The following is a 17,621-nucleotide window of genomic DNA, read 5'->3' as shown; positions in this document are numbered from 1 at the left end:
GCCAAGTTCAGCTGAAGCTACAATGGACATGGGAACAGTCAATCAAGTACAGTGCAAGTATTTGTTCTGGAAGGGTTGATAATCACAATAATCACAGAACCATAGAATGGTTTAGCTCAGAAGGGACCTTACAGAGCATCAAGTTCCAATCCCATTTTTTTCCCCTAATCCCCAGAGGCAGAGACACCTTCCACTAGACCAGGTTGCTCCCCATGCAAAGTGATATGTCCCACAAGCTGAAATGTATCTTGGATTGGATTTTAGAAATACACAAATACTTCCCAAAGCCACTCCTCAGGTATGAACTGTTCAGGATGAGTTCACAATTAAGGAAACTGCCCTGTTTCTCTGATTCACTCACCAGTATCTTTGCTATCTTTGCTTGATCTTTATCCTGCTATTTTTAGCAATATAGCATCCAAAGGTTCCCTGTCTCTCAAGACCAGCATGCTACTGCACTAGCCAAAACCAAAATGCAATTGCTCAATACAAAAACAATACAAAGGAAAGATAATATCAACAGCAAGTAAGAACACAAGGCTACAAAGGCTGACATGCTGAACAACTTGATGGTTCTGAATCACGTGGAAATATTTAAAAATATGCAGTGAGTTATCAACTTCACTAAGCCAGAGACAACACACTTCATGAAGGCATCATAACAGAAATGACACAAGAGGAGGGATTAGAAGGGATGAGATATCACTGGTTTCACCAGATCAATGCATAACTAAAAAAGGTAAAGCAAAGGGAAAAAAGAGACATCAGCAAAATATTGGAGCTCAGTGCTGTTCCCAATAGTGGAAAAGTGAACACACAAAGGGAGGCACAAAATGCAAGATCTTCAAGGAAAGGATGAGATGCTGGAACTTGAGACAAGAGAGAAACTGTTTGAAGAGTATGGCAAGATGAGACTGAGGAGGAAGAGCTATGTTCCACAGGGGCAAAAGAGAGCAGAATGATGCCAACACCTGTGGAAGAGAGCAGTGAAACACAAGGATTTAGGACAAAAAAAACTTTACTGCACTCAAAAGGACCAATTACACTTTAGCTGTGTAAGGAAGAACATCAGGCAAAGCCCATTAAAAGCAATGAGCAAGGAGTTAGAGATATTCAAGTCCCAAATGACTGCCTTGAGCCACAGGGACAAACACTGCCAAATGCAGGAGGCAAAGAAGACCACATGAGGCCAGAGTAAGTGCTGAAGCTAAACAAAGGAGCAGCAACATAGCCATACTACTGGTTTTAGGTCAAGTTAACTAATTATTAGAAAACTTATTTGTACCTACCAAGTACAAACATGCCTCCCTTTGTCCTAGAAAGATTTATGCCTCAAAAGGTTTTATCCTTTTAAAACACTTCTGAGAAACATCCAGATAACTTCTGGAGACTTTAGTTCAAAAAATTTTAATGTCCCCAGTGGTAGACAGTTACTTGATGATCAGGATGAGCTTAGGGTTACACCTAAGGTTGACATACATCTATAGAGAAGACTGGATGGAATATCAGATCTAGGAGTCAGCAGTTCAGAGAAGTCAGTTTAAGTACCATGACCTGGTAAAGCTAGTCCAGGACATGAAGCAAAAATAATGTTATCTTTGGGGATTCTGGTTACATTCTAACAGAACTATTCAAAAGCACCACAAGGAACTGGTTGTACTGATGTCTTTAAAGTATCCCTCTGACAAATAAATTGTAAAGTCTTCAGAAGATAAAAAAACCTTGCCATTTAAAGGAAATTAAAAACAACATAATGGATGATAAGCAGACACTAAACATATTAAAGAACCACTACCCTACAGAATAAGAGTACCTCTGTTTTAAGGAAATAGTAACTGTGCCTCCTTGTTGGTAGATGCCCAGCTCAGCTCTACCAACCAGGGTACTGCCATCTCAGCTTTCATCACAATAGTCAGCATTTGCCCCCACCTCAAAATATTAAACTTTTTACTCAGACACAAGTTTAAAACTAGCAGTGAAGAAGGAAAAAGAAGAAAATGGATCTTTCAGTATTCCACCGGTGTATTATTCCATGCACTACAATACATTCAATTTGGATGCATATGAAAAGTAGGGGAGAAAAAAAGAAGTGACATATCAGAAGTTACCTGACAAGATATCCTGTCTTTCCTTCATGTCTCCAGATGGGCAAACCACCTGACTACATTTAAAAGCCACATGCCAGATAAAAAAGTTGTAGGCTGCTCTTTCTACTTCTCTGAAGTTTACTCCCTGTGAAGGTCAAACACAATGATGACCTGACCAGCAAGGATTTCCACAAATCTGAAGCCTGAATGAAGCATTTGCCTCTGCAGGGTCTCAGGCCAGCAGCCTTCCATGTTAGTTCAACAACAGCTTGGCCCACAAAAGCCTAACTTTGATAGGGTTTAATAAAGGTTGTTTCTCTTTTTCTTTAGTGTTTGAAAAGCATCTCATAGAAAGTCTGCAGACAAGAGTCTCTCCCCTCGCTATGGAAATGGGGCACATCCAGCCACTTCTGCTCAACGAAGCTGATCTTCTCCACCAAGCACACTAAGATAACTAAAGAGCTACCATTTCTGTTGCCATTAACATTCCCCCTTTCACAAAAGCTAAACTCCTACAGCACCATCCACCTAAGCAGGCTATGCTCTAGCCAACTTACTTGTGCAAAGAGAACTACAAGGGCAGCATTGTCAGGGTACTCCAAGTGCTTTGAGTAAAAGTGATGAAGAGCAGCAATGTCGTTCTGAATCAGTTCTCTCTTTTCATTGTCTAGTTTGTCAATGTCTGTGGACAAAGAACACATTCCATTTCAGTAACAGAAAACCCTCCCCATGCACTGCAGCTAGACTTAGGTTAGAACAGGCCCAGACTTAAACAACCCCCCCACCAGCAAGGACAGGCTACTTGGAATTACTGCAAAGTGCCTGTTCTTCCATAAATGCTACACTGCTTCTGCCAAAGCCACATGTGCACTACAAGAACATGAAGGATTAAAAAGCATTTTCTAACATCTCTAAATTAGCAGGCAATTGGACACAAATTTCCCTTTCTTGGGAGAAGGGTTATAGTCTTCAAAGTGCATTTGTTAACTCTAGCAAACAGCCCAGCCAGCCCTGGCCCTCTAGAAGCCTATCAACTGTGGGTAGCTATCCCCAGCTGCCTGAAACAACCTTATGAGCTATGTGGTCCCATCTATGGTGGTATCAAGTCATACTTAAGGTCACTTGTCCTAAAGCACACTTATAAAGCAAAACTTTCTCATACAGACCTATTCTTATCAGCACCAACGAGCCCAAACTCCTGCTAAGACCATGTGCTTTTAAAAGACATGGTCTTTCCTAGCACAGAGGGCCCAACTATTCGTGGCCACATGTGACAGGGATCTAGCAACAACACTGGGGCTAGTCACAGGGGTTCTCTTTGCAGCAAGAGGAGGATAACACAAGGGTGCCCAGGAATGCAATCTACCTGACCTGTTGCAGGCACCTGTGTTAGGAGGTAACAAACAGTGACTGAGAATACCCATATCTCCATGGGCTGGGGGTTGACCGTCAACGAAGGTGTGTTTAACCTGCAGATATCTAAGGCTAATAGAAGACAGCAGGAGTGGAAATGTCCTTGCACACCTTCCAACTGTATTCCATTATAGGTTTCTTTAGAGATTTACCCTCATGCCAAAGTTGTGGCCACTGAATCTTTTCCTGCCTGGTCCATACAGAGCAAGCTAAATGATCAGGTATACTCCTGGTCCCCTCTCTCTCTCCTCAAGAGCAAAGTGTTGGGAAGTTTGTTCCTAATCCTCTTTCTTGCAGTGACAGTGTTACAAGCTCTCTCCTGCTCTGAGAGCCAACAACTCAACCATTTCCTCTCTCCAACTCAAAATAATAGTGGAGAGCAAAATGTGTAGGAAGAGTGAAGGATTCACAACAGTGGAAGAAGGAGGAAATTATTTGTAAAGCAGGTGTGAATGATAGGTGAGTCACGAAAAACACGGAGGAAAATGAAATGGGACGATTTGATGAGAATAAGAACAAATCAGAAATAAGAAATTTTGAGCTTCCAGTTGACAGCCAGATGCATTTTCCTCTCCTTTGTAGGGTGTTGCAAAGTGTAAGGCAGTTGTTGGTCATGGTAAAGGTGTGCTAAGAGATGAGATGAGTCAAAAAGGCAGAAGGAACAGGGATGTTTATTAACAAAACAAAGGCTTCTAGAGGACAAGTGGGACACTGCAACAGAAAAAAAACATTTCAGCCTTTTAGCACCCAAATAATAAGTTACTGAAGACAAGCTGCAATGCAGAAGCATATACTAACCCATATTCTCCTCAGTCTCAATCCTATCAACTTACCTGTAAAAATTATCCTTGCCTTAGACAAAGTTAAATGTTGGCATTTCCCCCCCTTGTCCCCCAGTTGTCCCAATGGCAGTGACAGGAGCTTTTGTTTAGGAAGCAAGACTATAATCTTGCTGCCCTTGGTTACTCTGCTACCTTGAGTGTTAGCAATGACTACATTTATTCAGCATTTTGTAAAAGGCTTTGGAAGCCATCAGCGTAAGAAACGTGAATATACAACCTATTGTCTCTGTGTACCAAGCACCAAGAAAGAGAAACAATAGACCAGTGAAAACTGTGCCCAGGATGGTCACTGGGCCCCTAGTTGGTCAACTCGTAACTCTGCCTTACCAGACATAAACAGCAGTTTTCCAATTAAAAGCAAGCCGTTGCCTCATCTCCTTCCTTGGATTATTTTAGAGCATTTAGGACATGGAATTTCAACACAATCATATATAACATGTCAGATTTGACTGGCAGTGACAGATACTGAAGCACAGTCCAGAGGGTTCTGCAATTAGCCCCTTAGTCACTGTCACCATCAAGCAACTGTGCTGTCTCTGATTTTATGCCTCCTGGTAACAAATACCAGCTATTTTAATTTTACAACATTACAATTCTCAAAAGACACTAGAGTACCAGAGAAGCAAGATGTATGCATGCTACATAATTAATTCTGTCTAGGTTTTCACCTTTGTTTCACAGCCCCCACAAGCAACCAAGAAAAAAAAAAGAAATAAGAGTACTGCACTTTCAAAAAAATGAGGAACCACAATTCTCTTTGTTTGCTCCTTTCCTACAACAGGGGTGGGATGCTCTGAAAGGTTTCCATGGAGTAGGGCCAGGGGAAACAAATCATTAATACAGTTAAGTCTAAGCTTACCTGCAAGCCTTTTTTACTTACGTGATTCAAACTCTTTTACAGCAAGCAGCTTCTCTGAGTGTGTTCTTTCAGGGTGAGTTTTCTAACAATAAGGGGGGGAAAAAAACAGTAAGAAAATGTTTTAATTTGGCAGTTTTGTGTACTGACTCATTCATAAGTTGGGAACTCCTAAGTGTAAGACAAACCCAAATCCACACTGCATGGAATTTACAAAAGTTGATGAACAGCAATGAGTTAAATTGACTGCTCTCAGTAAAGGTATAGAAATATTCTCTCCACACCAAATTAGGCAGCCAAAGATTAACTCCTATCAAATTTATATACATAAACTGAACAGTATTTTAAATATGTCATTTGCTTTGTTCTAGACACCCAGAAAGCTGCTAACAATAGCAAGCAGGCAGAAGACAGGCTTTGCTTTGAGGAAAGTGAATAAACTGACTGTTGACAGAGTTCAAAAGCAACGCTCCACTGTTGGCCTAAGGCCACTGCTTTGTAATCTTGTCCATTAAATATGGCTTTGCAGGTGGCCCAGCAGCTGAGGTTCAGGGACTGTGGTTTGCATATTTAGCTTTTATATGACATGTAGGGTTCTCCCCCCCGTAAGCGATAAAAGCACAAATTTACTCCAGTGACTTTTTGTCATTAACGTTCAATTTTGTTTGTGGATCATCACTAAACTATGTTTTAATTAAGTCACACACACGTATATTCACACACACATATACACACACAGCAAGTATGCAAGTACCTTCCCAGCAGGCCACCAAAATCCTCCCTATGTACAGTATCCAGATTGCCCTTGTCACATAAGCAGACCTCAATCACACAAATATGCTCCAAAGAGGATTTGTTTTTGCAGAGTTTAGACCTCTACAAAGATACACAGCATAACCTTGAAACTCATGAATCCCATCCCCTCCCTGTAAGCACTTGTGTTATCCTCATAGTTAGGGAACACTGAAATGGAGTGTTCCCAATGCAATCTTCTTTTGTTACTCTTAATATTCTTTTTCTTCAAAGACCAAGGGTCTGAGATTTCTCACCTAAACTCTGGCTTTCACCAGTCAACTCAATCATAAATGTTTATATCTGAATACCTCAGAGGTATTATTGACTCACAAATGTACTGGGACTTGTATGTTACATAAAACTATGCAACTATAGCTGAAAAATACTACAACAGGCAACTGCTTCATAAACATGTCAGTGCCTGCAGCCAGATAACACTAGAAGCATTCCTCCAAATTTAGGCATATATACCAAGTCTCACTATTCCTTCTCGTCATCCATGTGGCCTTGGTGCCAGCCCACAAATGTAACCTGGAGCTCAAATCTATTGGAACAGAGGCTGAAACACTATCAGTAAACACGTCCAGACTCTGTTCAACAGTACCTTATAAGACATAAGTTATAGCTACACACCTTAAGACCTCACTAGCCTTTTGTTAGCTTCCCTCAAAAGTCTCCAGCTGGGCTACGGTGGTCCTGACGCTGCTGCAGTGCTCTGATGGTCAGTTTGTTCAGCTGCTCATGCTCTGTACACAGGAAACTCGAACGTATGTGCTTTGCAGGGACAGTTACTGTCGGTCAATTTTCATTTTCCTGCCTTCTCTGGCACCCAGAGTAGGAGCATACCTCCCAAGTCAAGCCTCTTGCTCACCTGTTTGGCAAGGATCCTCGCCGTTAGTCTCACGGTCTCTGAGGGATTCCAGTTCTGCCCGAAAGTGCACATGGAAGCACACTCGAGCTTGTGCATTGGCCAGTCTTCCTTCTGAAAACATAGAAAAATACAACTAAAAAGAAAAAAAGCCATGGAGATAAAGTGATGAAAAAGGGAATGAAGCAAGTCCTGCCAGATCCTAGAGGTCAAGTCAAATGTGTTTCCTTTAAAAAAAAATAAGATGACGCTCACTAAATCTGAACAAAAGCTTAAGTCATATTTAAGGGGTACAGCTATCCTGCTTTTTTCAAACAAATTCACATGGGATGAACCAAGGTCAGAACATCTTCATTTACTCAATGGAAAAAAAAGAATTAAATGACAAAGAAGCAAACAGACAACAGGATTTATAAATCACCAGTTCTTATTGTTCAGATCAAGCACATGAGGACAGAGTAGGTCTGAGCTTGATGGCTTTATTGGGTTCATTTCCATTTAATACCTTGGCCCCTCTTTCTGAGACAACCCTGGTGTAATCAGGAGTAATGCCTCTGAAGTCACTGGATTCACAGTCACTGCAAGAATCGGTGTATGTAGGGTCAAACCCAAATCTTCTGAATAAAATTATCAGATTTTTTCCTTAATGTTGAAGAATAAGAGTACAGCTCGACAATGAAGACACACCAATATGGGCAAACACATTTTAGTTAAGAATGTATAGCATAGTCCTAGCTGAACATACAGTAACACTTGGACTGATGGCACAAAGCACCGGCTTTTGGCACGCTACAAGTTTCATCCAAAGCCACAGAATCTTTCAAAGGATAGCACAGAATCACATATTAAGAATCTGCACTGGCACAGGCCGTCCTCAGACTGCATCAAATTTCATTTTATTTATTCACTCGAATAGTCAAGCAAAGCACAGTTATTAATTGCTATATCTCATCCCAAACACACATTTATAGCACTGTGTTGGAACAGACCCATAGTGTTCTCTCTGCACAGAGAGCACCATATTTTGTTTTCATACCAGACTCAAGTGAAAAGTTGAAAACCTTTTTGCAGCTTCCAAAATGCTCTTGAGTTCCCTTACTGTGATTCACCCAGTATCACACACCTTGTGTTGGCCCACTCCCCCAAAATTTTTAAAAATAATTAAAAAAACCCGAATAATATGCCCCATCACAGTGACTGAGTGGCAGGAACAGGAGGAACACAGTTTCCCCCAGCTGCCTAACCACTAAAGGCAAGAGGCATTTGAGACACTGGAGAGACACATTTGAGGCTATCTAAAACATCAACACAGGATGTACTATGTTCTACATAGAACAACCCAAGGCTCTTAAACAGTCAGCAGAATCAGAACCCTCAGTGTCTTCTGCCTTGGCTGGTCAACTTATCACAGGTTTTGCAGATCAAAACAAAAGCTGAGAGCACTAATTTCAGAGTTACTACACCAAAAATTCTTCCACTGAAATCAGCTATTTTAACTGCCCTGGGCACGGACAGCTTTAGGAATTTATTTTATTAGGAAAAGAAAGGTAAGCACCTGCCCCAGCTTTGTGTAGGATTCGAAGCAGTGCAACACTGCAAAGGTATTCAACCCCTTACAATGTCAACTCCATTGTCCTTGACATCTCAGTAAGGTGCTTCCAAAAAAACCTACATACAGGCTGCTTGAAATAAGAAGCATAAGGATGTGGCAATACAGACCAGAACCAAAATAGTATATTACACTCTAATCGTGTCATGTGAAATTACACTCTCAACTCTCCTACAGCTGTCACATTATAAAATGTATCCCCAGAGAGACCCATTTCCTATGTATGCCCCAAGACTTTTTTCTGGAAAATTCCTGATAGCCTTTGCTTAGGAATCCACAGGCTAAAGGTTAAGAAGAGACAGAGGGAAATCTCATCTCTCACCTCTTCTTTGCACACACATGATACCAACTAACTTTAGGATGATAGTTGGGTGTTCAAAAAGTGAAGGCACAGAACCTGAGGTTTTGCAGGATTCAAATCCATGCACGTTGGTTAAATAAACAGGAGAAATTACAAACCAAAAATCAAAATGCAAAATCATGTGCCTGTCTTGAAGCAGTGTTTTTAAAAATCCTTTTGTCCCTTTATTCTTTACACATTGTTAATTAAAATCTTTCCCCAGGCAGAATCATACTGAGTTATATGAACTAGTAGGGAGGTTAAAGGGACAAGATGCGGCTGAATTGTGTGAAATGAGATAAAAGCCTGAAACACCACAAAAAGAGAAAGTACTGATGATTGAGTAATACCTGGGATGGAAACACTATGACAGCAGCTTTCCTTGCAATCACAGCAGGACTGTATTTTGCATTCTTTTCCACATTTTCCTCCACGTAGTTTGAATTATAACAAGTAGCATTGTTCTAGCTGAATCCCTAATGCTACATTAATGGTATTTTCTTCCTATTTTCATTACCTCCACAGTATTTCTCCTTTCATTTAGGAGTGACAACATTTTTGGAAGGGAAGTTCTTTAAAGGTTATGCTTTTCACATCAAAGCATGGAAACACTCTTCTTCACCAAGTTCTTCAAAAAGATTCCACAGTCCAGGACTACTGGATTAATTGCCAGAACAGTGTCTTTTATAGCTCAACACAGGAAAAAAACAACAAAACCCAAAATGTAATACTCAAAAAAAAAAAAAAAAGACTCAAGTCCAAACAAATGTCCTTGCACCTCCTTTCTCACACAGACTTTTCAATACAATATAAAAACTGTTGTATTTCACTCAATCGAAAAGAAACAGACACAAATACCAGACAGAAATTATGGGCAAGCCAGTGCAGGAGTTAAGCCCACTTCTTCAAAATCTTAAGCCCCAGTGGTGATCAAAGGGCATCCAACTCTTTAACTGAACTTCAGTGAGGCAACTTTGGTAAAGTTTTCTGATACAGCCCTTCCACAAGCAGTAAAGGTAGAAGTTTCACCCATCTTCACAGTCATACTTTCCTACCATCATTTATCAAATGCTGGGCCATAGAGAGTATTTGACTTCCATGGGTTAATGTTCAGCAGGTCACAGGAGACATTTATCAAACAAAAATACATGGAGAAAGTTTTTGGATTAGGGGGACAGACACTTCCCTAAGGCAATCTTAAGCAGGGTCTTGCAGTGTCAGAACACTTTTTTGCAGAATCATTACAGCAAAAATTTTTTTTCTACAGCTCACCAAAGAGGAGCATGCAATTTCTATAAGGTCCATTTAAAACACACTTGCTTAATGGTATTCCCAGGTCTCCACCTACATTTTGAGGCTTTCTAGCTGGTTAAAAATACCTATTTCCCTTACTCCAGAAATACCAACTACAGCAGCCTTTAACATGACACATTAAGAAAAAGCCATAAACATTTTGTTCAAAATATATTTCAAATATTGAAAGTCATGACAAAAACATCTCCTTCTGTGCTCTGGCTAGCTGATCTCCATTCTGTCTGGAATAAATAATAGCTATGTGTAATAAAAGCAAGAGGAGTTCCAGTAGCTGGTTCAAGTTCACCAGTTCCACAATTGCAACCACATAACCCTCTTAAAACATTTCTCTTCAGAGTGTTTGAGCAGCTAATTTATGAGGAGAAAAAATGAACACAGGTCTCCTGCTGTTTGCCTAAAATTATTATAATTTAAGAAGTCAAGACCCGAACAGCTGCAGATGGGGGCTGAAAGCCACTATTATAATAACAGGCCTGTGCTCCAAGGAGGCTATAGTGGAGAGCAGAATGGTATGAATCAGCTGGAAATCACAATCCCTTTTAAAAGAACTGGATTAGGGGTTGGGAGAAGAAAGATGGAGAAAACCCAGGATAGATCCAGCCCACAAAACACTGAAGGCAGCAAGGACAGGTAGTGAAGGCAAATTCCATTCTCACGTGTCCTATATCAGAGACTGAATCCACACCTATGCAAACATCCAGCTCAATACAGGTCAAACCTCAGTTATCTATCTTAAAAACAAAATAGACCAAAACAGGCAAAAGATACACGTTAGGGAGCTGTGCCAAGCCAGTGTGCATGCAAATGGGTGTGTATAGACGGAGCCTTACACAAATCAGTCACTACATCACTGCAAGACTTAAGTCTCCTGGGTTCAGTCTCTCACAAAGCATGACACCACCTTTCCTGGCGACCAGGGCAAATGGATTATATTGCAAAGCAGAACCAGGTTGATCCATCAAACACCTGGCCATACAACAGGAGATGGATTTCTACCACTTGGGGGATCAGAAAGGTAATTTCTCTTTGCATACCTATACCCACCTCATTTTCAAAATCAGAAATGCCACAGAGGCTGCTGTGAGGCTTCATTCATTAAATACTAGGAAAGTATTTCAAGAACCTCAAAACAAGGATACAATATTGCCCAAAAGAGTGGGAAATACATGTAGTATCAGTAACTTTATTTTCAATGACCTTGGTATTCCAAAAGAAATAAAACTCACTGAACAGAAATGTTCTAGATGCCTGCAATTACAAAATCTGTAATTCAGAAAAAGACATAAAAAAAAAAAAATTTGCTTCCTGCTGCACACTTTGGCACCTTTCTCCTTCTGATCCACCTCTCCCCACAATGAACAAAAATTCCTATGAATTGTGGTATAGCAGGTATTTAAGTAAGAAAAAAGTAAGCCCAAAAGCTTTGGGGTTTTATCTCAGACAGCGTACTTCATGCAGTAAACAGTTGTCAAACTGAATTATATTGAGTAACAAGGTATTAACCAACATAGGAAATCATACCATGTCTTTGTTGGGTATGTCTAGTTTTTACCTGAACCAAGCAAAGAAAACATGAATTTAGAGAGGAAACAACTTCAAACAAATAAAATTTAAATGAACAATGCCATCACAATTCTCAAGTAAAGCCCTGCCCTTTTATCACTGTTGCATGAAGTCTCACATCCATGGAGGCAAAAGGGACACATTTGCTGTACATTCCAGTGTTACAAGTTCAGTATCAAGGCACAGATAAGCCTTTTTGGCTTTGACAAAGAATTGCTGAACTGCTGAAAAATGCCTTTGAACAAGACAGGGATGAAGATGCAGTGTAGATTGGCTGTGTAGCACGTATAGTCAGTAGAGACCAATTTTTAGAGAATATTATGCTTGAAGGTAACTTTGAAAGAATGTCAAGGAATTCAATCTTAGCAACATTCATAAATTTCATCAGACTGACTCAGAATGGCCCAAAAGACAGAAGATATTGTTATATCAGCTAGGGAGTCAACTTGTATATCACATGTATATCACCAGTAAGAATGAAGTGCTAGTACCTGGGTTTGTCATACTATTGTCTAGGCACCAACAAAATCTAAAAAAGGCCTTAATATTTTAAGAATCATACCACACACCAACAGGTAGAGAAGATTTTAATTCAACAACTTATCAGACAGATAGGCTTTTACTGAGCATCATCTTCAACAGATTAAGGACATTCAATTTGAGCAGTTCAGGTTTTTATTCTAGGAACATGTACCTTTAGAGAGGGAGAATTCTGAACACCCAAAAATAAAAAATAATAGTAAAAAATTCAATTTAAAAAAAGGCAATACATGTACAAGACTTTACCCAGGGGAAAAAAGAAAAAATCCCTTCTTGTTTGTAAATATAAAACTATAAACTTCGTCCACGCTAGAAGTCAGGACATTGAGGGAGAAACACTTGGAGGTAAAAGCAAAGGACTGTGTATAAGAAGGAATAAGTTCTTCTACTTCCACCATATCTACTTGTTATTTTTCCCAGCACAAATTACTGGGATTTCCTACTTCAGAAAATCTTTCTTACCTGCTTCCTAAACCATGGTGAATTTTATGCAGCAAGAGAAGAAACTCACAGTCAGATAAAAACTGCTAAATAGCCAATAGTATTTCCTTCCCTTGTCTAGTTAAAAGCTTCCTAAAAAATAATGTCCTGTGGAAACATTTCTTAGAAATAAGCATTTTTCATGAATGAATCATGGGTTTTTAGGGTTTTTCTATACCGTCTTTAAAACTCATCCAAATTCCTCTCAAGATGCTTAAGGATCCTCATAACAGTAATCTTCCACTCTGAATATCATATAAACTACTGCAAATTTTGTAAAAAAATTATTTCCATTATGCATTTTGAGTCCTACTGGTGCCTCAAACCCAACAGGCTATTTGATTTGCCCACAATTCGCTAAGATTCTATGGGAAGCAGAAATCTGGGGAGGTAACAGAAGGAAAACTAAGGAGAGGCCAGGCTCACTTTAAAACTTGTGCAACAACAGAATCTTCGAAATAACAGTGGCCACGTCCAAAGCGCCTGCAAACAGAACAGCACAAACCACGACATCTCAGTCCAGATAACGACAAGGAAGAATTCTTTGCATGTACCCACACATGCAACAGCACGCTACCATGTAGGAGAAGGTTTGAATTATTTATAGCTAACACGTAATTGCATGCCAAACCTTTGGTGACTCAAATCCTTCACGAGCATTGTTCCATACGCTCTGTGCCCAGCGCCACAGACCTTACATAGCTTACTTTATTCAACTAGCAATCCATTTGAGTTATGCACACGTAAACTGGATAATTCTTCCATATCAAGCTGACAGCCCACAAAGGCTATAAACTAGTTCTGGCACAAGTTTTTTGGTTTTTTTGAAAGGTGCTCATTCTAATTTGAAGTAAAAATGGAATTAAAACTGCATGCAAATGTTCTGGACATCTTCATATCACTTTACTTTAGTGTATGCTTATATTTAAAAAGTAAAGTATACAAAAAGAATAAAAGTTGCCAGAATGAGTAAATTAGGGAGAAAGCATGGTAGGTTTCAAATGGTTATGACTATGATCAGCTGTGGCAGTCCCAGTACTCAAAATATCTGCAAGGATTCTTAAAGTAAAAACCTTAACAAAACTCCCTTAAGATGGCTATTTAGTGATTTGATTTTTCCATTAGACACAGGCTCTTACCAGTTTAGTGAGCTAATGTTAAATTATCTGGTTTGTCCTTAAAGGAAGAAGTAATACAGACATAATTAGTGGGCAGACAGGCAGGTCTAATCAAAGTCTCAGTGGTACCAAGCCCTGAAGCTACTGATCTTGAAAGACTCATGCAGACCGTATCCAAATCCTGTAACTGTGCAATGCACAACTCCATGGTCAGCATCTGTAGGATGCTGAAAACGACTGGACTGCTATCAACCATAACTACAATTAGAGACTGTAAATGCCACACAAACAAAAATTGGGAGTTAGCAACCCCTGCCCTCCTTCCCCCCCCCTGCACCCTCACAAATTGCATTAACATACCTGGCATTCCACATTGCAGTAAAAGGCCTGTTTACATCTTCCACACTTGGACAATCCTTCTTTCCTTAAAAAGAAAACAGAAGTATTCTGTTCTGAAATAAAATTGTATGTTGGATCACTTTTTGCACATTGTTTTGCATTTCACAATGAATACTGTATCTTCTTCAGGGCACTAAAACTACAGATTGAACTACATCTTTGAACAGCAGACACTATTTTTATTTGTTTAGAGTTCCAAAAGTAAGTTTTTCCTAACAACTGTTATTATGCAAAAGCAGCACTCTGCTGCCCTGATAAATTGCTGGGTTTGTAAACATGTTATTCTATGCTATTTGACAGACAGCATCATTTTTTTTGCCACTATAAGATGCATAATGAGCTAATTTTTCTTGTTTTCCAAACTTTCCAACCCCTCTGTATACTTGCTCACCAATTTTAACCCTTTGCTTTTGCTTTGCCCATTTGCTTGCTTCTCTGCCTGGTTACAGAAACCTTTGTTTCATAACTGTCTCCCAACACCAAGAAAACATACTGCATTATTAAATACACTGTTTGATCTCCTGTCACCTCATAGCCCCTTACTGTCCCACTAAAGTCTTCTCTGGTATCTGTGTATTCTGAGCCGACCTAAGGCTCACACCTTCCTTTTTTATATATTTGTACGTATCCCAATAGAGGGAACTGCCGAAAAGAAGGTCCTTTTCTGCTTCAAGGTTCATGTGCTGTAGCAGATGCCACCAAAAATAGAACGTGTTACCCAACGAATGACATTTTGGTGTGACAGCAATAAGGATCTCTCAGCAGTATTGAATACTTTAAAATGTCTGTACGCCCTCCCTGGTGTAAGTGGCAAAAAGAAATTGTCTTAAACTGAGTTCATTGGACTAAAACAAGGGTGAGTGTTCTTGTATGACATGATAATGTACAACATTTAAGTGGTCACTGGCATCCAGAGCCCACAAAGCACGGCAAGTCTGGCATCCTCTGATTGTTCCTGCAAAGCAGAAGGTGCAACATGAGTGAGCCAGGCTAACATCATGACTCCTCTTGCTGACAGTATGTACCTCAAGCACAACCGTGTATTTAAAGTAACAAACACTATCTCATGCAAATACAATGTTACAAACTCATTTTGCCATGTTACTACAACGGTTTTACTACCAAATATCAAGGCTTCTCTGCCCAAGGCTAGCGCTGAGCCCACAACCTTCCTCCTAACATCCTTTGCAATTACAACAAGCAGAGTTCAGAATCTAGTACACGCAGTTCAGTGCTCATGCAACAGTCACAGACAAAAAACACATGTCTCAGCACTAGCAGATCACATTACATCACTGAGGCATCATTCCTCTTTATGGCACCTCATCACCCTGGTGTGAAATAAGTTTCAGATTACCCCACTAACTGCTATGCTACCGTCTTCAACATATTCCTTGATTACTGCGCTCCTCCAGAGCTCCAAAGGAAAAGCTAACAAGGATAACAAGTAGTTTATGTAGGATGATCCTGGAGATGATCTTTAAAATCTATTCCACGAGATAACTCTTATCTTTACAGCACTACTGCACACCAAGGGAGCATGGAAAGTATTCCTTGGTCCTTTGGTAGACAAATCTTCTGAATGTGATAAACAAAACCAGCAGTTAGCCACAAGAGTAAGAAAAAAAAAAAAAAAAAGAAAACCCAGCAACACCTCCACCCAAAACTTAGGGTCTGGGAAAAGCCACAGGTGTGAAGGAGGAGAAGAAAACCACTTCAATTGTACCCTTCAACAAATTAAGGAACTTCACTAGGAACTACATTAGGTGCTCATATGCAAATAGAGGGGTGAATAAAGTGAGTAAGTCATATATGTAGACAATGTAATGAGGAAAGAAAAAGGACATATTGATAAAAATAGCAAAATTACAAAAGTTGCTTCCCTTTACTGATGCAAACACTAACATATGCTCTGAGTTATAACCAGGCAAGCACTGCGATTCTTCAGTGAGCTGCCAGAAGCCATGAAAGTACTACAACTTCTAAAAATGTGGCGCAGAGTGACATGTGACGTGTCACAGTGTCATGTGCATGCCTGATTTTCTAACTGTAACCCTAATCTGCTTTTTTTGTTGTTGTTGTCTTCCTGCAGCAGCTGGCATTGAGAGGCTTGTAGCAAACGCTGGAATACCTGCCGCAGGTCAAACGGCCTCTCCACACAGGCGAGGAGAGCAACTGCAGAGGCCCCAGAAAGCTCGAAAACTCGAGCACCCCGCAGCCCGCCAGCGCCGGGAATCACGAAGCACGCAGCAGCCGGCAGCGCTCCAGCCCGAATGCTCCCAGTCATGAGACAACGAACCTCTTAAGCTGTCTGCGCCTTGCCCTAGCAAAAGCAGTTTGCCAGCAGACTAGGGGTTTGGACAGAGAAGAGAAAATACACAGATATTGCTGTATATTTCATTACAGTTATACGTTCCGTTCGCACTGTGGAAATGCAAAGCTTGAACAAGGCGATTGCAGAGCCTTCCTCTCTTATCAAAAACTCCATTAAGGCCACTGAACATTAAGTTATTACTAAACCAGACGGATCGATGAAACTTCCTGTGAGAGGATGGTTACGCACGTGCCTACGTAACCGCCAGCGCACGGGAAAAGCAGAACTTTTTTTTTTTTCTTTTCTTCCTTTTTCCCCAAGCTGCTGAGCAAGGAAAACCAGCTCTGAAGCTAAAAGTTTCATCCTGCCACAAGGACCACGAGCCGAGGAGGAGGGAATTTCTGCTACCGAACCGCCAGCAGCTGTGCCGGCCCCGCCACCGCCCGCCGAGCGCTGCCCGGCGCCCCGGCCCTACCTGGCGAAGCAGCCGTCGCAGTGGCCGCCGCGCTCGCTGACGGTCAGCACGGCGGCGTAGGCCGGGCAGCTGAACAGCAGCTCCCCCACGGCGAAGCGCCGCCGCGCCCGCAGCCCCCGGCCCTTGCCGGGGCTGGCGAACCGCTCCAGGCCGCCCGCCTGCGGCGCCGCCTCCGGGCGCATCCCGGCGGCGAGGAGGGGAAGGGAAGGGGCAGGGGGCGCCGGGGCTCCGAGCGCTGCCCTCCCGCACCGCCTCCGCCGGCACACGGGGGCCCGGGGAGGCCGGCGCGGCGCTGCTGCCGCGGGAGCGCCTCCTGCGGGCGGCGGGGGACTCGCCGGCGGCTGCGCACCCGGGGGGCCGCGGGGCCGCGCTGGAGCGGGCAGGGGCCGCTTCGGCCCGCTGGGTACCGAAATCCTGCCGGCCCTGCGGCCCCTCGGCCCGCCCGCCGCCCACCGGCATCGGGGAGCGGGCTGCCTGAGCACACCCGCCCTCACCGGCGCGGCGGGAGCATCCCCGAGACCCGGATCTCGAGCAGCGGGCGCCCCGAGAAAGGCGCTCTCCCGCTGACCTCGCAGCCCTCTCTTTGCATACGAGCACCGAATATAGTT

At 41.8% G+C, this 17,621-nt stretch overlaps 1 protein-coding gene across 3 annotated transcripts in view; it reads right to left on the bottom strand.

Annotated features, from left to right (window-relative positions):
* SMYD2 (SET and MYND domain containing 2) overlaps window positions 1-17,322 on the bottom strand; it is a 28,880-nt gene extending 11,558 nt beyond the window's left edge. Inside the window, exons 1-5 of one of the 3 annotated variants that reach the window (XM_051783930.1) lie at window positions 17,014-17,322; window positions 14,186-14,249; window positions 6,865-6,975; window positions 5,223-5,283; window positions 2,645-2,769 (exon numbers count right to left, since the gene is read on the bottom strand). In XM_051783930.1, the coding sequence (XP_051639890.1) occupies window positions 2,645-2,769; window positions 5,223-5,283; window positions 6,865-6,975; window positions 14,186-14,249; window positions 17,014-17,195 (543 nt within the window). In that variant the 5' untranslated portion in view covers window positions 17,196-17,322. Of the gene's footprint in view, window positions 1-2,644; window positions 2,770-5,222; window positions 5,284-6,864; window positions 6,976-14,185; window positions 14,250-16,628; window positions 16,729-17,013 lie in introns of those variants that run through there. The other 2 variants (XM_051783928.1, XM_051783931.1) reach the window with 2 other exon arrangements.
* Window positions 17,323-17,621: the final 299 nt, after the last annotated feature.

This window comes from Manacus candei, unplaced genomic scaffold (assembly GCF_025592945.1).
Source record: "Manacus candei isolate 608988 ecotype Guabito, Panama unplaced genomic scaffold, ASM2559294v1 h1tg000017l, whole genome shotgun sequence".
Lineage (NCBI taxonomy): Eukaryota > Metazoa > Chordata > Aves > Passeriformes > Pipridae > Manacus > Manacus candei.
Note: the sequence above shows the minus strand (reverse complement) of the source record. Positions and strands in the feature narration are given on the sequence as shown.